A 22806-nucleotide genomic window follows, 5' to 3' on the forward strand; every position below is an offset into this window, starting at 1 on the left:
GCCATAAACAAATATCAAAGCCTGTGAACATTTCATGCTTGTATCTGTTTGATTCAAACGCCCACTGGTTTGTCTTCTGCAGGGAAACCTGCTGCTGACGGGAGACAAAGATCAGCTGGTCATGTTGTTGGATCAGATCAACACCCCGTTTGTGCGCTCCAACCCCAGCGTGCTGCAGGGTCTGCTGCGCATCATCCCATACCTGTCCTTCGGGGAACTGGAGAAGATGAGGATCTTGGTGGAACGCTTCAAACCATGTTGCAGCTTTGACAAGTGGGCATCACTCGGCTTTCACAAACAAATAAACACAGATTTGATGTTTTTTAAATGGATAAAACACTTTAGAAACATCGGCCATTACAAAGAATAGTTACATTATCAAACCAGACTGATCATTTCAGACACATTTTGTGCCACTCTGAGAATCATTCTTCTTCAGAGACGGTTGGGCATTACAGTTTGTGATGAAGTAGCACTGACCTCTGGCTCTGTTTTCTAAGGTACGACGAGGAGCATAGTGCAGATGACAAAGTGTTTTTGGATTGCTTCTGTAAAATCGCTGCTGGGATCAAAAATAACAGCAACGGCCATCAGCTGAAAGATCTTATTCTCCAGAAAGGAATCACGCAGAATGCACTGGACTACATGAAGAAACATATCCCCAACGCCAAAAAGTACGTCTTCTCACATCTTACAACAAGTGCTTAAAGTCTATCAATGCCTTTCGATATAATTAAATATATGTGCTTGCTCTTCTTGCTCTGCACTCTCTCTATAGTCTGGATGCAGATGTCTGGAAGAAGTTCCTCTCCAGACCAGCTCTACCCTTCATTCTCAGATTGCTACGGGGTTTGGCTACCCAGCATCCCCCCACACAGGTACTAAATATGTTTTTAATGTTCCCATTTGAGGAGGAGTAACTACGACATAAACCATTGAAAACCCAAAATCTGCATCAACAATACTTTTGTAAACCAACAAACCTGCCGACCTAACACGACTCGATGTCTTCTTATCTTCTGTTCAGGTGCTGATAGGCACAGATTCGATAACCAACTTGCACAAGCTGGAGCAGGTATCCAGTGACGAAGGCATCGGCACGCTGGCGGAAAACCTTCTGGAGGCGCTGAGGGAGCACAGTGATGTCAACCTGAAGATTGAAGCAGCCCGCAGGGAGACCAGATCTGAGAAGAAGCGTATGGCTATGGCCATGAGACAGAAGGCCCTGGGAACACTGGGCATGACGGTACGGTACTTTTTCTTCACTTTGTTTAAATCCTTCTCATTTGGTATCTCCACCTTTTTTTAAATGTGTGTTTTATTTCCCTTTCAGACCAATGAGAAGGGTCAGGTGGTGACCAAGACCTCACTGTTGAAGCAAATGGAGGAGCTGATAGAGGAGCCGGGCCTGACCTGCTGTATCTGTAGAGAGGGTTACAAGTTCCAGGTATACATCCAGGATTAGGAAAATTGCTTTTAGTTTAGACTAATTATTGTTGTTGTTCTATTTTGCACTTGTGTTAGTATTACTTCTTATACACTTTTATTTATTACTCAGTTTTTTGTTCTTATGTTGTTTTTGTGCAATCTCTGGCACAGGATTATAAAGTTCTGTATTATCTTATCTTAAATTATTCTATGCATCAGCTGCCACTTAATGTAGCTGTAGGCAGATAAAAGGATATACGAGCTAGCATTCTGAGTCCCTGAGTGCTGAGTCGGACTTCTTGTATACTGAGTCACCTTGTGGTGTTTTGTATTAACATTTCGGTCTTTGTCTCTTTTATCCCAGCCAACCAAAGTCCTGGGTATTTACACTTTCACGAAGCGTGTGGCCTTGGAGGACTTTGAAAACAAGCCTCGGAAGCAGCAGGGCTACAGCACTGTGTCGCACTTTAACATAGTCCACTATGACTGCCATCTGGCAGCTGTCAGGTAGCAACAAACACCATCATGTACCTGCTGACGGTCAGAGTGCCCTTTTAAAACTGTTCTACGGTAACCTCACTTTTCATTCATTCTAATCTGGTGGTTTTTTTTTTCCTTTTCCCCGGGGCAGGCTGGCTCGTGGGCGAGAGGAGTGGGAGAGTGCCGCTCTCCAGAACGCCAACACCAAGTGCAATGGGCTGCTTCCTGTGTGGGGGCCACATGTGCCAGAATCAGCCTTTGCTACGTGCTTAGCGAGGTAAAATCATGCATCAGTACACAAACGCACGCAGAGCAAAACGTCCCTCCGTGTGGCACACAGTAAATCATTCCCAACTGTACTTCTCTCTGGTGCACAGGCACAACACATATCTGCAGGAGTGCACGGGCCAGCGGGAGCCAACGTACCAACTCAACATCCACGACACCAAACTACTGTTCCTCCGCTTTGCTACCGAACAATCGTTCAGCGTGGACACAGGAGGAGGAGGACGAGAGAGCAACATCCACCTCATCCCCTACATCATCCACACTGTGCTCTACGTCCTGAACACGTATGTATAATGACTCATCTTTACCAATGCCCAGCTGCTGGACACACAAACCATAAATCAACCTATTAGACTAACGTTCAGCTGCTGTAGTTCACCTGTTTCCCTCCTCATCTCACTCCGTCACTGCAGTACAAGGGCTACGTCCCGAGAGGAGAAGAACCTGCAGAGTTTCCAGGAGCAGCCATGTGAGAAATGGGTGGAGAGTTCATACGAGGTTGAAGGACCGCACTATTACACCATCTTGGCCATGCACATCATGCCGCCTGAACGCTGGAGGAATACACGTTTATACTTCCTACGGAGACTCCTGGTCAACGCACACGCCCACAAGGTCTCGGCAGTCTGCAGCAACAAGTATGACACTTCTCATTAAAAACGTTCTGTCCTGTTAACTGACCCATTATTGCCACCAACGGCAATAATGAAAAACAGTTTCTATGTTAAGACAACCATACTGGATGCTGTGTTACTGTATTAATGATTTTCATATCAAATTAAAAATACAATTTCTCTTGAAACGAGCGCCGACCTTCATCTTCTTCTCTTTTATAATCAGACTCACAGATAAAGCACCAAAGGAATATGCAGTCTATCGCTCGCCTCTTCTCTTCTGGGGCCTGGTGGATCTCGTCTACGACATGTTCAGGGTAACAAATGTGTTACACTTTCAAAACTACTGTGCATGTTGATGCCTCAAACATCATTTACATGATATTCTGCTGTGTACATGTTACGCTTTTTGTTGGGATGCTTTGATCGATTGGACACTGATCACTGGTCTTATCGTGGTGAAGTTGCTAAAACGTGTGTCATCCTGGTTTTTAGTCTTAAAAACAAATCAATGTTTCCGCCTAAACAAAGGTTTGATGAACAGTAACAGAAAACACAGTGAGCTGACTGTTGACGCGACCAACACAGACCTCTTGAAGTGACATCAGTACTACTGGGATCCTATTTGATAAAACTTTTATTTCAACTTTAGAGACTTAAACTACAGTCACTGAACTCACTGCATTTTCCTTCATGTTTGTTTCTTCTTTGTCCGTACAGAAAGTACCCACCAGCAACACAGAGGGGGGCTGGTCCTTCTCGCTGGCAGAATATGTCCGTCACAACGACATGCCCATCTACGAGGCCTCAGAGCGCGTGCTCAGGGCCTTCCAGGATGAACTCATGCCCGCCGAGTCCTTGTCAGAGTTCTGTGATGTTGTAGGTCAGTATACAAACGCATCCGATTTACTTTACAACCTCACAATTACTGTCACACTTTAGCTTCAGAGATTATACTCAACATTTGAATTAGTTTGGGAAATGGGACAAATCTGCGACAAGCCAACTGTCTGAACTGCGATGATCTTTGATGCTGCTCTACTTTTCATTTTTTGACGCGTCGACTCACAATTCTTGCCTGGTGTTCGTTAGAGATGGGACGATAGAGGAATTTTAGAGAAGTTGATTTTGAATATCCTCTCGTGAGTGTCTTAAAATATATATATATATATATATATATATATATATATATATATATATATATATATATATTTTTTTTTTTAAATACAGGAATTATCATGTTAGAAAGAATTCACACAATTTTGCTGTATTTCTACCTTCACTTCTGCAGGAGGACCTTTATGAGTTATAACGACCTTATTTAACATTTTTGATTGCTTTTCACTAAAAAGGATGTCCCATCTGTGACGCAATAAACAAATGATATTTATTTTTTCAAATATTAAGTGATTCCAGTATGTTTTAGTGCCATTTTAAGAGTTTTAGGCTTATTTTAAAGCGTTTGTCGGGATAATGTCGTGAATAGATTATTTTGGCGAGGATAACCACGACGAGATGTTCTTCCGGTCCCCGGCCTGCTGTAAGTTCTAAACTGCTTTGTGATGTGAATGTTATTAAGAAATTTGACTTCATGTTTCTCTTCCAGGTCTTCTCTCTGAAATCGCAGACCCAGACCTCTTCCTGCAGGATTTGTTGAACTCTTTGCCCTGACGGTCAACCTCAACCCTCACCCCTCCCAAAACACAACAGCCCTGCAAATGAAGTTGGGACACCTACCAAAAAAAAAAAAAAAAAAAAAAAGATTTTCTCTTTATACACACTGACACAAATGCTGAGAACACACACAGAGTATACACCATGCCTCTTACTCACTTTTCCCCTCCCCATAAGACATCTTCAAATTAACTTTAAGCAGAAACTGTGTCGTCTAAAAAAAAAAATCATCCACTTTTGGCAACTTCTCTGTAACGTTAAACACAAACACACAATGCTGTTAAAGGGTCGGGGAACGCACTGAAACAGAATTCACACTTTGCCCCCTGATTGAGAAGCTTGAGACGAGAGATCTGGGACACTTTGTGTATTTTCAGCGTCACCATTGTTCAGTCTTTAAGGGACAGAGTCGGGAATAATTTAATGTTAATAAGTAGTTGTTTGGTTAGAGGGAATAACTTGTGAATTCTGTTTTAGGGTGGAAACTTTTTCGGCTTTCAAACCCTTCCCCCACCTCCCCTAATATTGGGGTGCATTGTAAAGGTAACTAAAAAAGGTTTTGGGATTTGACCCACGGCGTGTTAAGAGTGGCATTTGATTTTTATCTTGTTTTCCCTTTTTGTTTGTTCGGTTTGTTTGTTTTTGGTCCAGCTTTTTTAAAATGGCAGACGGTTTCAGTGTCTCATGGTTGCTAAGCTAACCTGTCCTTTTCTTCGGGGCTCTTGATGTTTGGTCTTCATGTAGGTTCTAACTGGAATATGAGTGATGGACAGAAAAAAAGGTTGTTTGATTTAGTGTGTATGTGTAAAGTTTCTTTTATCAACTTCAGACGCAAAATGGGGAAAAGAACGATGAATAAAAGTTTGTTTTAGATTGTTTTCCTCCATAAAGCTATGCCTTTGTGAACTTTGGATTTATGAAAGATTCCATCTGTTGCAATGAAACATCACACCTGTCTAAATGAATAATAAAACAGACCTACATTATATCCTTTAACACTTCTTTCTTTGACTAATTGTTTTGTCGTTCTTCCCAGTTTATCGTTAATTCGTCTTTTCCCGCTGCTACAATGTTCAACTGTCGCTGAATGTCTTTTTGAAGTTAGCCTAAATATGATTAATAAAGCCCTAATAATTATAATCGGACACAGGGTAACCTCTTCTGTTCCAGCTGCTGTTCACACAAATGTGCTGTTCAACATCAAAATGGCACGCATGTTTTAAACTCAAAGGCTTTTTTCACTGAAGACATTTTCTACATGTGGAAACATTGAAAAGTGAACGATGGCTGAATTCCATTTAGCTGCTTCGGTCTAATTCTGCTGCGTCACTGTCATGACTGACTGGACACTGGAACAGAGCCGTCGTTAATGGTATTAGTACTTTAGTGATTTTGATTTTCCTGCTGTGATGAGTAAAAGTGTCTGCTGTCAAATATGCGTGTAAACTGGTCGTGTCTCCATGGTAACCCTCTATGGTGATGGTTATGGTTGGGACAGGCCGTCGGTCGGAAAGTTTTTCTCTAGCTTTCAACAGATCAAGAAGCCAACATGTAAAATGTCCTGTCAAGAGGGCTCAGAATAGACATGTTTGAAATGCAGATAAGTGTACGAGTTGGGTTTTGTTTAGCTTTTATTTATTACGCTTTTCAAATATCCACTGCAGTAGTTTATTATTTCAGGGTTTCTCTAAATAATAATGTCTTAATTTGAAGTATAAATGGGTCAATTCAGTGTTAAAACGGCAATCTTCTATATTCATACTCTAACTAATGTGTAGCCTTTCATGGTTTTTTAAAGCTTCATAGGCTCCAGCTAAATATGCCCACTGCATACCTGGGTTGCCAACAATCTGATCATGTGGATCCAAAAGCTAAATCGAGTCTCTCAACGCAGCGCTTTAACATCCTACTCTGACTCTGCTCTTTCACACCTGCTTATGACATTGGAGTAAAAGTGAAGGTACTTTTGGGTTGACCATTATAATAGAAACTTTCATCTGAGACCAGAGTCCAGGGAGAAAAGGCTGTTTCTGAAGTTTATTTAAATGCCACTAGAGGGTGATATTCATTCAGTCATGACAGTTGTAACCCTCTAGTTCAGTGTTACTCATTGTGCGGCTCGCGAGCCTCGCGTGGCAGTGGGCTAAATAAAGGGGTGATAGATATGACTGCAGTCAATACAGATATTTCTTAAAAACAAGCAGGGCTATTACATATAACCCATTAAAACACAGAGTCTGCTCTATTATCCTACAAATAATATGTAATAATTGATAAAAGATGTAAATATAAACTAGAAAGAAGATATTTAAACTTGCTCAGCGGACACTGACTGGCGGAGTTGCCAGTTCTGGCGGTCTGTCAGCGCTACAATCGTGAATGCTCTTGGACGGGTAGATACATGGTGGGCTATTATATAAACAAATAAACTTAAGGTCATTAAAAATATATATGTTATCATAAGCATTCTTATAAATATGGTCATTTGCTAAAAAATAATTTATATCCCTAAATTGGAGCATTTAAATTGGAGGATACTACGACCAACCTGGCACTTCATACCTGCGTTAGCTTGGCTCCGGTCGACTCGTTTCACCATTACATGCTAGTTAGCACGTGTTTCTACAGACGTAAAATGGATCGATTTCTTATTAAAAAAAAAGTTGGACAGAAACAAAGCGTGACAAACGAGGAAAATTAAGATTTGTCTTTGGAGCATCAAACCACCGCAAATCGAGAGGGAGATGTGGTTTGTGGACAGACAACAGCTGCTCCCGTTAAAGTAAGAAAGGTACGAGCCGTACAAGACGAGTAAAGGAACATTTAAGACCAGTGACAGAGGATTTGTTATTTGTCCTCCACGAGTCAAACCCTTCGTGCTTAATGTGCAAAGAGACCCGCTCTGGTTTCAAGAGAAGTCATCTGGAGCCGCATTTCTAAACGACGCATCCAAAATTCAACGAAATGTATGCACCTGGAAGAGAAATTAGTAAAAAGGTAGAGCAGCTTTCTTCTTCTCTATCTGGACAACAATTGTGAAACACTGCTTTTTGGCTTCAGCAGAAATATTGTTTGCAGAGTTTGACAACATCATCCCAGTATTAAGATAATCCTGCTTTTAATGAATGTATTGGTTGGCTGCATTGCATATTGTATGTTCTGGGTGGGATGACAGATTAATAAACATACATGCTTTTTATGACTGGATGTAGCTTTTCATACTTTGTGGTAAAAGTGGGTCTCCTATTGATTTTGTCCTGTCAATGTGGCTCTCATGTAAAAAAATAGTGAAGACTACTGCTCTAGTTCCTACTCCCTGTAAACCAAATATAAACTGCTATGTGAGCACCCAACTTGAACACATTTATTGTTAAGTTTTGTTTTTGGAAATGGTTAGTTGAAATAATACATTAGGATCATTGTTCGGAAAAAATGTTCGACTCAAACAGTAAAAGTTAAGAAAACATCAATACCACTTTATTTTCAACTTGCATATGAAAGCACATATTGCACATTTCACCTATGGCTTTCAGCGACACATTTTATACATGCCGACTAATAATAAAATCACTCAACATAATGTGAAAACATTTACAAAACAAAGTATGCATTGGCATACACATTTCCCCTTTTGTTCAAAGGAATAATATGGCTTTAGTTGAACAAAATCTCGACAATTTGGTCTTCAGGTGACCCGTCTCAAGGAGCACTAAGGCTTAAGGCAACAACAACAAAAGCACATTTTAGGGCCCATTTGTGGACCAATAAGGTCACAGTGTATCTGGTCTACATCTCCCATCTGTTCCAACAACCAACAAGAAAACATTTTTTGGATTTAAAGTCCTTTGTCCTTGATCACACACACACGCACACACGCACACACACACACACACACACACACACACACACACACACACACACACACACACACACACACATATTCATTTCATGTTGTCTTCATGTGTGTCCACTTCCTCTTACTGGCAGCACAGTGGGGCCACGTCCTCAGCAGGTGAGGGGAACAGCCGCATGGTGTCTCTGGAGGATTTGGTGTAGCCGCTATGGAAAATCAAGGCCTTCTTCACGGTGAAGAAGGACACCGTCTTGTCCCACACGTCAGAGCTAGACACCCCGGTGTTGAGTTGGCTCTCCAGTGCTGAGCGGAGCCTCACTGCCCTGTCTGTGCACTTCCTCTCCAAAACCATCATTTTACACACGCTGAGGAAAATAAAAAGGAGAAACATCCGATTAATGCTGGATACACGGAAAAGACACCAGTTTTAAATGTAGCTGTTTACAGAAATCCACAACTGTAGGAGCTTTTAAAGGGTTGGTTCACCCAATTTATGAACATTTTCTCCCTTGTCTCTTTTTGTTATCCATATGTGATATTTCTCCTGCTGTTCTTACACGCTGAAGGTGAGAGCAAATTTCAGTTGTGGTGCTCCCAGCGTTGAAAAATTAGAAAAAACATCTCAACAGCAAGTATCTTTCCCGAATTAGTGTCCCTGTTACTCTGGATAATTGGAAATACTCCAAAGAAAAACTGTTGTTTTCACATCCATTGTCTTTGAGGTGGGGGCAAAACTCACCGGACAGAAATCTCAAAAAGCAGACAAATACAAACACATCTGCAATAGAGGTCAATTATAATTTAGGGTGAACTGACCCTTTAACAGATCACTTTGACCATATGCCCCAAAGCCAATACAGTCATTCCTCAATCGAGAGTCATGGCCCTGATAACAAAACTAAACTACCAAAACATCCTAATGACCCAAGAGTGACCTTGAATGAGACAAAAATTAAAGGCAAATAAACAAGTCAAATGAACTTCTACAGATGAGTTTTGTTCTTGTTTGAGCTTACGTTGTGTGCTGATCCCTCATGGTGAATATCAGCTAGTGTCCAGTCAGTCCAGGCCTGTGTCTGCTACAAGAGGCGTCAGAGTTATGAATTTGCCCACTACGACCTCCCTCCTTTATAGACTTATACCAACTTTCCCATCGATTTAATGTGATGCTGGTTCTCACAGTGTTTGGCCAATCACAAAGCAGTGTTATGACAATAGGATGTGAATGAATTAGTTGAATTCATGGGGTACAATGGCCCCAATCCAAACAAACAGGTGGGAGGGGCCCTTCGTTGTCCTGTTGATGCTCAGCTGATGGGCCACAACGAGTGAGATATCCTCGTTATTGTATTGACTGGGTGTGATATGTGGTGGGAACATGGAGGGAAAATGTCAGCTTGAGGACGTCCTACATGGAGGACAAGTATGTCCATTTAACAACATAGTGAACAGAGATATTCAGTCTAAAGCTGAATGGCGTTAGATCTGCACTCCCACTTTTTACTCTACAAATTAGAGTAAATGTAGAAAAAGGTGTCCCTTAAAAAAATAAGCATAATGTAAAATCATCATAGGCTTAACTGACAATATCAAATTTTAACGATGTTGTTTCTTGTTATATTTTAGTCCTTCATGTGTCCCCCCCCCCCCCCCCCCCCCAAGATTCCACTTTTTACAACTTTTTTATCTCATACAACTTAATTTGTTTTGGCCCTAATTGTGAAAACACACTTTATCAAACTATCCACAAGTTTCCCACACATACTCTCTATTCTTCTTATTTAACTTTCTGTCTCTATTTCAGGCTCTCCAATTCTCACGGTGAGCGTCTCCCATGCTTGATTGGCTGACAATAGCGTACGATTCGTCCAGATGGTGTGCCTGGAAGCCCTGTTGACAGCACTGTGTTCCTGGGTGTGTGTGTGTCTGTGTGCGTGCGTGCATGTGTGTGTGCGTGCGTGCATGCGTGCGTGTGTGGGAGGAGGGGGTTGGTCACTCAATCTTTGTTCGATGGGGCACACTTCCTTTGTGCAGCCGGCCTCAGTGTCATTAACACTGAAGTGTGGGAAGCCTGGGACCACAGCGGCTCCCACGTTCCACACAGGCAGGAAGGGAGCGTGTGACTGAGACGTGGCCAGCGGCAGGCAGGTCCGCCAGCTGTGTGTGTGTGTGTGTGTGTGTGTGTGTGTGTGTGTGTGTGTGTGGGAGGGAAAGTGAATGAGAGTGTGGCTGTCTGTATGAGTATGTGAGGGTTTGCCTGATGTGTGAACATGTGCTGGGAGTGTGGAGACAGTTAGGATGTTTATGGTTGAAGCACTTTTCTTCTCCCACGGTTCAAATCATCTTCACCTACCATTAAATTAAAGTGGACAGACTGAACTTCAAAAGCATGGCCACTGAGTCCTTTTAACAGCAAACATATCCAGCGTCAGTATTGATTCTTTTTCAGTGACACTTATCACCTTTAAAAACAGAGTTTACAAAGTGCTTTGACAGACAAAGCAAAAGCAGGATACAAGGTAATATAACAACAGAAAGTCAAACAGTGAGGCCGACATAAGCAAGACAAAATGAAGGTAAAATTAAAACACGCAGACAAAAAAGAGAGAGGACAAATGATGATGAAAGATAAGAGAGTTGAATAGATAAAAACATTAAAATAACAAGTCAATAAAAGAAAGTGCAAAGAAAAAGATGAAATGTATAATAGGTTGAAGTTGAACCAGGAAGTCTGTAAACTGTGATGGATGTTTACATTTGACAGTTGGAATAATTATAATCTCTAAAATTCACCTGACATCACCTTGCCCACTCCAAACCAGTGAGAAGAGAACGTACCAAACAAAAATACTGAAACTTATCATGTGAATAATTGTTCTATTAAAACTGTGTTGGCCAACATCACACAACAAGATTAAATTACGACTTCACGCATTCTCTATTCTTCGTCAAGTAGATTTTATTTGAGTCCCAAAACTTGCAGAGAAGCTCTTTTTCTGTTCATCTCTGAGACGTCTCAACTGTTGCTCAGCTCCACGGGCAAAGTCTGCCGTGTCAAACTGGTGGAAGTGGCTGCATGTTGGCCTTTTCTAATGCTTGGCCCTCTGTAACACCCACGTGTGCCTGGTGGCGGAGGCACTTTGTGCTCAATTACGTGGCGGTTGAGATGACATGAGACAGCGGCGTGCTTCCCTCTGGGGTCACCACTTTCCCATATCAACACAAGCACTGGGTCAGTCTCCCAGCTACACCCCCTCCTCCCCTCCCCGCCACCCCACCCCGGGCTCTTTCTCTCGCAGTCTATTCCTCCACCTGCTCCCCGGAGACACACTCATTGTCCCTACGGCTATAAACACTTCATTGAGCATGTGGCAGCCCTGCGTTCCTCAAAGCCCTTCCCAGCGCTCTCATTGGCCGGGGGACTGTGAGAAACTCCAACAAGCCCAAGACCCACACATTCATATGGAGATTTGGGTGTATAAATACAGGGCAGAGGCAGAGGAGAAGGCAGTTCAGCTTCAACTGGCTCTTCAAAGTGAGCAGGAACGCTCTCACTCTACAGCTATGGCACCCACTGTTTTTGGACAAGCAAGCTATCCTAAGGAACACCTGGCTCCTGCTCATAAGGTACATTTGATGTCTATAAAGTCACATCACCTCCTCGTTGAATAGTGTTCATACAATATGAAAATGTTTTATTTTATATTCTAATGGTTTTTCTTTTTCTTTCTTCAGCTGAGAAAGCCAATGGTAGAGAAGCTGCGCAGAGACCGCATCAACACCAGCATCGAGCAGCTGAAGTCCCTGCTGGGTCCTGAGTTCCTCAGGCAGCAGCCCGACTCTAAGCAAGAGAAGGCAGACATCTTGGAGATGGCTGTGTCCTATCTGAGAGTGTGGCAGCAGCAGAAGCAGAAGGCCAGTCTGACCTCTGGCCTGATCCCGGGCGGCGACGGATACTCCCGCTGCGTGCAGGAGGCTGTCAGCTTCCTGTCCCACTGCGAGGTCCAGACTCAGGCCCACCGGCGGCTGCTCAGCCACTTCGAGAGCCTGCAGGCGTCCAGCCACAGTCCCTGCACCCTCTCCCCTCCTGGCTCTCCGCTCCATCAGGTCATCTCCAGCAAGGGTGTGAGCCAGACCAGCAGTGCTCTGTGGAGGCCCTGGTAGGATGGAGGCAGCATCACCTCCACACTGAGAGAAAGAGAACTACGTCTGTGAACGTCATGGACAGAAAGTTGAAGACTTACTGAAGTCTGTTTCCTTCTGCTTTGGCAGGAGATTCAATATTGTTAAAAACAAATAGTGTTTGAGATGAAGTGGGCACAATGTGCCAGTATTCCTTTGGAAGGACTGAAATAATTCAGGTTTTTACTGAACATGTACACCATGTGTATACACTGTATGCACTTTATAATTCAAAGTGCTTATTACTCTGTGATTGTGTTAATTCTTTCCGTGGGGGAAAACTACTTTTGTTGGTTTGTTTTGCAAACGTCACTGAATGATCTTGTTGTAACACCCACATCGGGTTGAAACTAATTTAGTGTCTGAGACACTGTTTGATTTTTGTGTTTAAACTACTGTCTATCTCTGATAATGAGTATCACTGACTGATACATTTCATCAGCTTGGTGTTGATGAATCAACGACATCCCATAAATGGATCCCATGGATCAACTTTTACCGTAAATCTTATTATGATTATACTTGATTATGACTATGTGTAACCATTATTTGGCCTATTATTTGTACCTGTTAACTGTTCATAATAGATGTTTTTTCATCTTCAAGTGAATACCTTTCATAAAGGCATGTCATGTTGACATCAATCTTTTTACTAAAAGAATCTGTTGAATTGCTTCCTTGAGAAGTTTGACTCTGAACTTGAAAAATAAATTGAAAACTTCACATGAAGTTTTGCAAACATGAATAATTGTGTGGCTTTACTTTCCTCAGAAAACTGAAACTGAAAAGTGTCGGGGGGCAACATACATACATATACAATCATACACAAAAACTGTAACTGTAGCTTGACACAGTCTTGAATGACTAAATGAATAATGAATGAATTCCTGTATTTAGGAGAGCAGGTAGAGTTTGCTCCATTAAGGACCACACACTTATCTCCAGTCACACCAGAGAGTTTATCAGCACAGCATTCAACTAACGGCAGCGTCACTGTTGTGCCTTGCTCAAGACAACAACAGCATAGAAATCAAGGTTTGATTCCTGAAGCTTCTTGCATAATGCTAACAATGTGCTACTTTGTCAGGTAATCATAGTTTACTTCCACTCAAGCACATTCACTTTGTTTGTTGCCATTTAGTCCCCATATACGCCTGTGTGTTCATATTTTAACATTGTACACACTTTGCATTGTATGTCTTGAAGAATAATTTCAAGAATTGGAGAAAGCCGACTTCAGCATAGAAGAACACAACTGTATTTATTCTGGCACCAAAGCAAAGACAACATAATAATATCTACATGTACATGACTTTAAGAGGTTCAGTATTTGGAACTAAACAGTGGTGCTGCATTTAAAAGTATAGTCTTACTATAGTTAATGGATGTGCATGAGTGTTTTGGCATACACTGATTTTATATATATATCTTAATGACCTGATTTTACTTCAACAAATTAGTTTATGTTTATTTATTTAAGAAGGGACAAGGCACATTAATTAACATGAGCACCTGAGTCCATCATGTAAGTGCCAGATTTCGCCAAACAGGCTAATTCTCATCTGCAGTCACTGGCAGGTTGATGGCATTAAAACACTTGTATTCTCCAAAATATAATAAATGCTATTCAGGGACTGTTTTTACTTACCTTTCTTTTATCTTAATCTTTCACCCAACTTTTCCCACTGGGATCATTAAAGTTTCATCTTATCTGACCTTACTGGTGCACAGGTGTTAAAAAAAATGGAAAAACTGGGGCGTGGGGAGACACCCCCACACATGTCCCACTTCTGTTGTGGTGGTCGTGGCATGCTGTCTAGCGCTTGAATTATGTCTCAAGTGCCACAAAAGTCTCTCACAACTATTTGTGTGTACAGAAGTTGTGGAGAATGTGGCATGCCTGGGACTTTCTCAGGGTCTAGTTGGCCAGGCCAGATGGTCTGGCTGAAGCTGCCTCCCCTCCCCCTTCAACAGGAGATCAAACACCGTAGCTAATGTGATGTGTAACAAGACACACTTCTATTGTTCCTGTCTTGGGGCCAGTGAATAGGCACAGAGTGTGGGAAACGGGAGATATCACACTCACAGAGAGATGGCTGACGGGAAGCCGCTCTGCGCCGCCGCAGGTCTGAGCGATGGCCGAGACTTTATGGCAGGAATTCAGAACTCTCAGGCTGCTGCTGGGAGGGGAACTCATCTTCACACACACTTGTAGACAAAGACCCCCAGCAGCCGTGTAGTGCACACTAACTTTGAGAGGAGGCACAGATTCACACAAACATGTCAACAATGAAATCAATGGCGAGGACAGATAATAAAGCCAAAAATGGACGTGACTTGACAGATTGGCAGTTTCTCTGCTTTTAAGTTCTGCAATAAGAGAGCTAGAAACATGAAGATGGATAAATTGTAATTACATATACCTGTATATGCAAATGGCAACACAAAAACAAGTACTGGAAATTTAAAGCACCAAATGTGACACCAAAAAAATCAACAGGTCACAAACCTGCTCAGAACAGGAGGGAAGTAACTATGTATGTTCATTTACTCAAGTGCTGTTGTGCGATGGCACAATTCTCGTTCCTCATTTAAATATTTGTAATTGTATTATTTGTTATTCTTTTCTAGGTTAGTTTGTTTTCCCTTTCATTATCTTTTACACACTATTTCAAATCACTAAAGCACTTTGAAATAACTTCAACTTTACATGTTACAGGTTTCTAAGTATGGAGTAGTATTTCTGTTTTGGCATAATGAAAACTTTGAGTACTTTCTTCAGCATTGTAGATGGGTGTCTGAAAACTTCAATTAAAAGAGTCCACACAGACTAAACTGCTCTGTGCCAGGCAGTGAAGCCAGTTGACTTGATTTTTCCCAGATGGGCCGAGACACAGAGTTTCTGTTTGTCCTGCAACAAAAGATCAATTAACATTCCCAGCGGAGCATTGAGGAGCGGCGTGGCTTTTGTAGCTCATTTACCCTGATGTTGGGGACTGGTGGGAAACTGGGCAGACGGGACTACTCACACTGCACCCACAAGGCCGGCTTCACATCTGGGGCCAGCCAGTGATGGAGGCCCTCAGAGGCATACTGCCAGCCCGCTCATAATGCCATTAACTTGACACTAATTTGACACAGTTCATTTACAACAGGGTCTGCAGAGCCTCAGGGGACGTTAGACAAGAGCTTATGATGAAAGGTTGCCTACAGTTTTTCAGCGGTGACTAATATGTGACTAAAAACAACAATATTCCAACACGTAATTGAACATGCAGTATGGGGTCTGAAAGACATCCTCTCAAAACAAACTAAATAAATTAAATATTCATAACTTGAAGTCCTACTTTTATATAATGTTTAATGTAATTGTCCAAATACAAGAATAACTGACCGTTCTTTTTAAAAATCAATGATTAAACTAATAATTTTGCTAACAGTCTGCACTCCCAATGTTACAGGTGTCATATCTCCTGTGCACCTGTACTCATAGGCCACCTGGTAGTAATGTAAAGTCTCATAGAATCATATTCATGACTTGTTTCCAGGCTCTTGTAGGCTACACATAACAGGTTACCTGACAGTTTACCTCAAGTTGAGCTTCAATTATTAGATGTCACATGGCTTTCTTTCTTTCTCTCTGAGTGTAATGTGGTCTATTCGGTAAGACAAAACAATGGTAATTAAGCACATGTTTACGCCATTTTTTATTCTTTCTTCATGAACTCAGATAAAAACATGGTTAAAATGCGCCCCCGTCCTTGTTTTCTTAAAGAGGAAGGGGTTATAACAAACTTAAAAAGTCATGCTGTGCACACGACACGAGCCCTTAACTGCCCTGCTGCCTCACGCGGACTTCAACTCGCGCCGCCGAGAACGTGCGCCACTCGTCTACTTTCACACCTGGTACACGAGCCAGCAGTAGTCTTTGATCAGTGTCTCTTCAGATTGTTGCAGTCTTTCCTTACACATTACTCCTGTGGGAAAATTTGAACTGTGAACGTCAAGCAGCGCGTGGTTGTAAAAGCAACAGGTAGGAAATTAAATGTTTCCCCTTCAGCCAGTTGTGGTCACTATTGGACGTTAATGACCCTCTATCTGCTCCTTCCTTCCGCTTTCGGTTTATGTTACTCATTTGAATCATTATTCAGCCTAACTGTGGTGAACTTGTGTCCAAAAAAGTCACGTTTTCTCCTGAAAACAACATATTCATGTGTCCAAATGCTCCTGTCTGCTACCAAAATGCTTTTTATAGGAAGGGAAGCTTTCATTGAAGAGAATGAAAGCCTTCAGCTTATATTGTTTTATTGTAGTGAAGCATTTGGTTAATTGCGGTTACCCCCCTTTGAAGATGCTCACTTTTGTGTGCACCACTTCCCCTTATTTCACATTTAAAAAATGTAATTTGGACCCTTAGTTCATGATTAATTCTCAGATGACCGCTTGATAACATGTTAATTACCTGTTGCTTATCTTGGGAAACATGCCTCGCACAGATAAATGCTCTCTGAGTTATTGACATGTCTTCTATTGTTGTGCTGGGAGTCCCACTGGTCAGAGTGTGGGAACCCCAGCCCTGCCTGAGCCACATGGCTTTGTTATGCTAATCGCTCAGTATAAAATGAGGAAGCAGCCCCTCCAGGGACATCACAGCTAACACTGCAGTCCAGAAGAAGCTGCTAACTTCACCTGCACAGACATGGCTCCCTGCTCCACCAACTACTCCTCTTTTCACCACATCAGGATCTCTGAGAAAGACAACATTAAAGTGAGTGCTGGAGATGATTTCAATGTGTTTGTACCAGCTTGTACAGTATAAATATCTGATTGTTTATTGTTGATTTGAATCATGAGCTTACCGACCTGTCTCCTCTTCCTCAGTTGAGAAAACCTGTTGTGGAGAAAATGCGCAGAGATCGCATCAACAGCTGCATCGAGCAACTCAAGGTCATTCTGGAGAAGGAGTTCCACAAGCAGGAGCCCAACTCCAAGCTGGAGAAAGCCGACATCCTGGAGATGACCGTGAGCTTCCTGAGGCATCAACTGCAGCCGGACCTCTGTCAGAGCGACTACAACCAAGGCTACTCTCACTGCTGGAGGGACTCTGTGCACTTCTTGTCTGCTGGATCCAACACAGAGGCGTCTGTGACGCCTCTGCTGGGCCTCCAGCAGCAGCAGCTCCAGACACCCAGCAGTTCCTCCCCAGTCTGCTCCACCCTCAGACCCACCACGCTGAAGGACAGCAGCAGCAGCAGAGGCCCCGTGTGGAGGCCTTGGTAGAGACGCTGACATACAGACAGTCTGAGACCTGAGGGGACTCTCCCTCACTATGTAGGAAATATATTTCCAGCCTGCTCACTCATGGTGGGTTTCCTTATTGTCGCATCACATTGATGGACAACTAGTAAAAGCGAAGGCTCTCACTTATTTGAAGGTTTTTTCTGCTTTGACTTTGATTCACATTTGATGTTTGCTTTTCCTTTGTGTTTAAAGCTGGAGGATGATTTTGAGTCATGATGGTTTTGTCAAATCTTGACTGTTTACTCCAGTGGAGTTTATCTTTGGACTGCTTGATGTAACAGTATCTGCCATACTGTGTTATACTGACGGCCACTGTTGAGAATATTTCTCTTCTGTTTTGAATGATCTATGCCAAATTGTATGTATGAGGATGACGATAATGTGTATGTTTGTGTGTGCAAACAGATGTACATATTAACATTTCTGTTGATATTGCTGTTTTGCTATCACATTTAGGGTCTTAACTCATATGTCCAACATTTGTATGACAATTAATAATAAAAAAGATACAATCATTGAAAAAACACTGATTCAAGAAGTTTTATTCCATGAAGCAAGTATAAATATTTGTATTACTATTGTACAATTCAAATAAATGTTTTTTTAGAAAACATAACAGCATTTATTTAAATTTGATTAATTCAGAGCTCATTCCATGAAAGAATAAAAAATGTACACGCATTAACACATAAGCTAGCATAGTGTTGAGTGGCCTTTATATATATATATATATATATATATATATATATATATATATATATATATATATATATATATATAATTATATATATTTTAAACTAAAAACTAAGAAAAGTATCAGTTGAGATTTATAGATTTACATGTGTGTATATATTATATATGGCAATAGATATTTTATCTGCATTTACCAAAAAACTCCCAGATGGCTGGCACTCTTCTGGAAAAAGCATCAAATGACAAATTAATCAAATCAAATGAAAAATGTAATTGAATTAAATCTTGTTAAAACTATACCAGCCACCATGTCATAAGACATATAACACACACACACACACACACACACACACACACACACACACACACACACACGCACACACACACACACACACACACCTAGAATACTAAGTCATATTGTTTTTGTATAGTCACAATGAATTAACAGATCTACACAAAATGTAAAGAAATAAATATATATTTTATTGAAATCCAAATGTAAGTTATGGTTAAAACTTTCTAACATTTGTTTCACTATGAAATCCCATTTCCAATACTCAACATTTATTTACCATACTATGCATTACAAAATAATACACAGTATACACCAATGACCTGCATTCTCGTTCTTCCTTTACCAAAGGCAAATAAGTCACAGCATACACGCTCAGTAAGCTACTGTAGTTTCAAAGATAATGTGACATACATTTTAAACTTTTGAACAAGTTCAACTTCATACAATGAATATATATTTTACGTTACATCAAGGAACAAAACACTGATAATATCCTCACTGTGAGGCAGGAGGATACTGTCATTTCACTGAAAGATGTTGCACAAGTGCGTTGAATGATCACCATTGTGATTTTAGGATTAAGAGGATAGAATCCCTCTTACAAATCTTCTCATCAATATGATGAAACAGTAAAAACACCCAGTAACCCCATGAGTGAGCAGGCTGGAAATATATTTCCTACATAGTGAGGGAGAGTCCCCTCAGGTCTCAGACTCTCTGTGTGTCTCTACCAAGGCCTCCACACGGGGCCTCTGCTGCTGCTGTCCTGCAGCATGGTGGGCCTCAAGGTGGAGCAGACTGGGGAGTAGCTGCTGGCTCTCTGGGCCTGATGGAGATGCTGCTGCTCCTGCTGCTGGAGGCCAAGCAGAGAAGTGACAGAGTGGCCTTGGTTGTAGTCGCTCTGACAGAGGTCCGGCTGCAGTTGATGCCTCAGGAAGCTCACGGTCATCTCCAGGATGTCGGCTTTCTCCAGCTTGGAGTTGGGCTCCTGCTTGTGGAACTCCTTCTCCAGAATGACCTTGAGTTGCTCGATGCAGCTGTTGATGCGATCTCTGCGCATTTTCTCCACAACAGGTTTTCTCAACTGAGGAAGAGGAGACAGGTCGGTAAGCTCATGATTCAAATCAACAATAAACAATCAGATATTTATACTGTACAAGCTGGTACAAACACATTGAAATCATCTCCAGCACTCACTTTAATGTTGTCTTTCTCAGAGATCCTGATGTGGTGAAAAGAGGAGTAGTTGGTGGAGCAGGGAGCCATGTCTGTGCAGGTGAAGTTAGCAGCTTCTTCTGGATGACACTGTAAGCTCTGACCTCTCTGGAGGAGCCACTCTTCATTTTATACTGAGTTATTAGCATAACAAAGCCATGTGGCTCAGGCAGGGCTGGGGTTTGTAACAATGGGACACACATCAATAACTCAGAGGTGAAGCAATCACAGGCTGACCGGTAGAGATAAAACCATTCCCAGGATATATATCAGACTGAGAATGATGTGCTGTCAGTCTGTGCTGCTTATCTCACACTCCAGTTACACAGGGGAACACAGGCCGTATCTACCGATGTGCTCCAAGGGAATAATTAAACAGGATTTAATGCATTGGTGCAACAGGGGAAAAGGTATTGAAAGTAAGCATTTTCTAATCTATTATTGATTTAATTTGTAGTGTTGAACTAAGACATTTCTTCAACTTCATTTTACACTATTTAGGATTATTTACATTTTTTTGAAATTATTGGCCGTTATTTGCAAAAAGTCTAAAAGGACTTTAATGATAAATGCGATACTACTGAAATAAATCCACGCTGCTGCACCTGCATCAAGACTGTGGTTTGCTGAATTTGGAGCGAGAAGGGAAAATCAAATGAGATTTATGCTGTTATCAAACAGCAGGTAAATGTGTTAACATGTTTCTGCACTTATTGAAATGTCTGGTTTGTATCGCGGGACATCTTGGATTCACAATGTAGTCTTTCAGAGCAAAATTCAGCCCACTGTAATCTGACCAATGATAGCCTGAAAGAGGATTCAGGCTTTTGATCTCCAGATGAAACACGTTTTAAATATTGTGTGATGATGAATATAAATTTTCCAAAATGCAATGGATCAGAAAGCTTGTCAAATAAAACTCTGGAGATCTTCCCCGCTGCACATTGCTGTGGTCCTTGGTGTGCTAACAATAAAACTCCTGCTTGTTCACCCATGGCACACTTCTATTGTTGACTGAGGGTATTAAGCCGTGAGTGGACAGAGAGACTGTGGGAAAACCAAGCTCGGACTCTACTCACACATCTACTGGTCAATAGGCTGACCTCCTAGCCACAAAAGGCCTTTTCATCTCTTGTCTCAAACAACAGCCAACAGCACTGTGTGTGTGTGTGTGTGTGTGTGTGTGTGTGTGTGTGTGTGTGTGTGTGTGTGTGTGTGTGTGTGTGTATGTGTGTGTGTGTGTATGTGTGTGTGTGTGTGTGTGTGTGGTTGCACATACACACACACACACACACACACACACACACACACACCACACACACCCACACACACACACACACACACACACACACACACACACACACACACACACACACACAAGACAGGCCAATTGTGCATTTATTTGATATGCAGTTATATGTTACGTCATGCTGCAAACTGAAACTTTTCTTTCTGTGACCAGCTGCCACTTGTTGTCATATTCCTGGAAATATGATCATATCACTTGTTTTGTTGACCCAAGCCAACATTTATCAACTGTAAAAGCTTGACTTAATCAAATATAAAAATCTCAACAGAAAAGGACAAAACTGTCTTTTCTCCAACACATAAACTTGTTGATCCATATTGGATTTTATAGATACTAGTGAGGCTTTTGACTAATTATTTTCAGTTTGATATGAATGGAAACAAGTGAAACATGAAATGGCCTCACACACTAGTGGCAATTTTCTTCAGTTTGTCTTTTCCCAGAAAAAAACATCAGTCTTGTTGTGACAGTCCCTATTACAGCCGCTGGGGGCGCTGTTGATCCCCTCACACACACACGCACACGCACACACGCACACACACACACGCACACACACACACACGCACACACGCACACACACACATACACACACACACACACATTTATTTTGTGTCATTACTTATAAAATAATATATTTGACTTTAATATATTAGTGGTGGTAGAATCCTGGTTTTGATCTAATTTGGGATACGATGGGATACAATTTGAGAAACCTGTTTATGAATATTCCTGTATACATGATCATCACATGGCTGACTTGATATCCAGGTTTATGATTATCTGTGTACAGGTCTTGATTTCTCATCATCTCAGCCACTAGATTCTGTAACAACAAAGAGTTATTAAAGCAGTATCAGGGCTTGTCCAAGTTTCTGAAACCAGGATATGATGTTACTGTCATGGCTTACTGGGACACTTGAATAGAATAAAGACATCTTTTGTTTGTTTGTCCAAATCTCTTCTGTGGAAAAGGCTTATTGACTCATGGGTTTTAATTTGCGTGTCTGCTTTATCACACAGTGTTGTATAAAGGGAACTGGATTCAGCTCAATAACAAATGACTGGAGCTTTAATAAGTAAATAAATTACTAAGTTATTAGTATATAAAGGAGTCATATCCAAAGAATACATTCTCTGTCTGCCTTCACTTTACATAGGATAAAGTATTTGGGACATCAGGGAAAATGGGACAAATTGGGTTTTACATCTTGGGCTCTTTAAATATTAGCAGCAAATCATTAAACATGTTGCTACAAATTCCCTTTACTTAAAACAATCCTTTTGATTGGTCTGGGATAACTAGGATGGGTGGAGCAAACATTTAAAATCACTGGTCTCTCTCTTGCACTTGCATTGTGAGTAGTACAAAGAAATAGGCTCTAACAACAACAATGCTTGTCGGGTGTTGCATTTTATTAACAGTTGGACTTATCATCAAAATATATTCATAATACACGCTAGTTACTGTCCCATT

The 22806-nt window shown here is 41.4% G+C and overlaps 4 protein-coding genes across 4 annotated transcripts in view; 3 read left to right on the forward strand and 1 right to left on the reverse strand.

Moving 5' to 3' along the window:
• Positions 1–5480, forward strand: part of ubr4 (ubiquitin protein ligase E3 component n-recognin 4) — a 51642-nt gene extending 46162 nt beyond the window's left edge. The window contains 12 exon segments of the mRNA XM_029436654.1: positions 83–273; positions 501–674; positions 779–878; positions 1028–1246; positions 1334–1447; positions 1793–1935; positions 2060–2185; positions 2286–2480; positions 2610–2834; positions 3037–3127; positions 3531–3693; positions 4417–5480. Of these exon segments, the coding sequence (XP_029292514.1) occupies positions 83–273; positions 501–674; positions 779–878; positions 1028–1246; positions 1334–1447; positions 1793–1935; positions 2060–2185; positions 2286–2480; positions 2610–2834; positions 3037–3127; positions 3531–3693; positions 4417–4481 (1806 nt within the window). The 3' untranslated portion in view covers positions 4482–5480.
• Positions 5481–11799: 6319 nt separating this feature from the next.
• LOC115011131 (transcription factor HES-5-like) lies at positions 11800–13258 on the forward strand. Its single transcript, XM_029436110.1, has 2 exons — positions 11800–11964; positions 12073–13258. Exons 1-2 carry the CDS (start codon positions 11800–11802, stop codon positions 12499–12501), a joined length of 594 nt encoding a protein of 197 aa, XP_029291970.1. The 3' UTR covers positions 12502–13258.
• A 3938-nt stretch (positions 13259–17196) lies between these two features.
• On the forward strand, positions 17197–18276 carry her12 (hairy-related 12). Its single transcript, XM_029436305.1, has 2 exons — positions 17197–17287; positions 17401–18276. Exons 1-2 carry the CDS (start codon positions 17219–17221, stop codon positions 17797–17799), a joined length of 468 nt encoding a protein of 155 aa, XP_029292165.1. The 5' UTR covers positions 17197–17218; the 3' UTR covers positions 17800–18276.
• Positions 18277–19535: 1259 nt separating this feature from the next.
• LOC115011302 (transcription factor HES-5-like) lies at positions 19536–20096 on the reverse strand. Its single transcript, XM_029436403.1, has 2 exons — positions 20006–20096; positions 19536–19892 (listed from the first exon to the last, which is right to left on the reverse strand). The coding sequence occupies exons 1-2, from the start codon at positions 20072–20074 to the stop codon at positions 19536–19538; spliced, it is 426 nt and encodes a 141-aa protein (XP_029292263.1). The 5' UTR covers positions 20075–20096.
• Between the last annotated feature and the right edge of the window lie 2710 nt (positions 20097–22806).

The sequence above is a fragment of the Cottoperca gobio genome, chromosome 7 (genome assembly GCF_900634415.1).
Source record: "Cottoperca gobio chromosome 7, fCotGob3.1, whole genome shotgun sequence".
Classification (NCBI taxonomy): Eukaryota; Metazoa; Chordata; class Actinopteri; order Perciformes; family Bovichtidae; genus Cottoperca; species Cottoperca gobio.

What these genes read in the sequence shown, in the direction of transcription:
- LOC115011131 (XM_029436110.1), top strand. Translation starts at nt 11,800, where the DNA reads ATGGAGATTTGGGTGTATAAATACAGGGCAGAGGCAGAGGAGAAGGCA. An exon ending in ACCTGGCTCCTGCTCATAAG is followed by an intron (nt 11,965 to 12,072) that starts GTACATTTGATG and finishes TTCTTTCTTCAG; the next exon opens with CTGAGAAAGCCAATGGTAGA.
- her12 (XM_029436305.1), top strand. Translation starts at nt 17,219, where the DNA reads ATGGCTCCCTGCTCCACCAACTACTCCTCTTTTCACCACATCAGGATC. An exon ending in CTGAGAAAGACAACATTAAA is followed by an intron (nt 17,288 to 17,400) that starts GTGAGTGCTGGA and finishes CCTCTTCCTCAG; the next exon opens with TTGAGAAAACCTGTTGTGGA.
- LOC115011302 (XM_029436403.1), bottom strand. Translation starts at nt 20,074, where the DNA reads ATGGCTCCCTGCTCCACCAACTACTCCTCTTTTCACCACATCAGGATC. An exon ending in CTGAGAAAGACAACATTAAA is followed by an intron (nt 19,893 to 20,005) that starts GTGAGTGCTGGA and finishes CCTCTTCCTCAG; the next exon opens with TTGAGAAAACCTGTTGTGGA.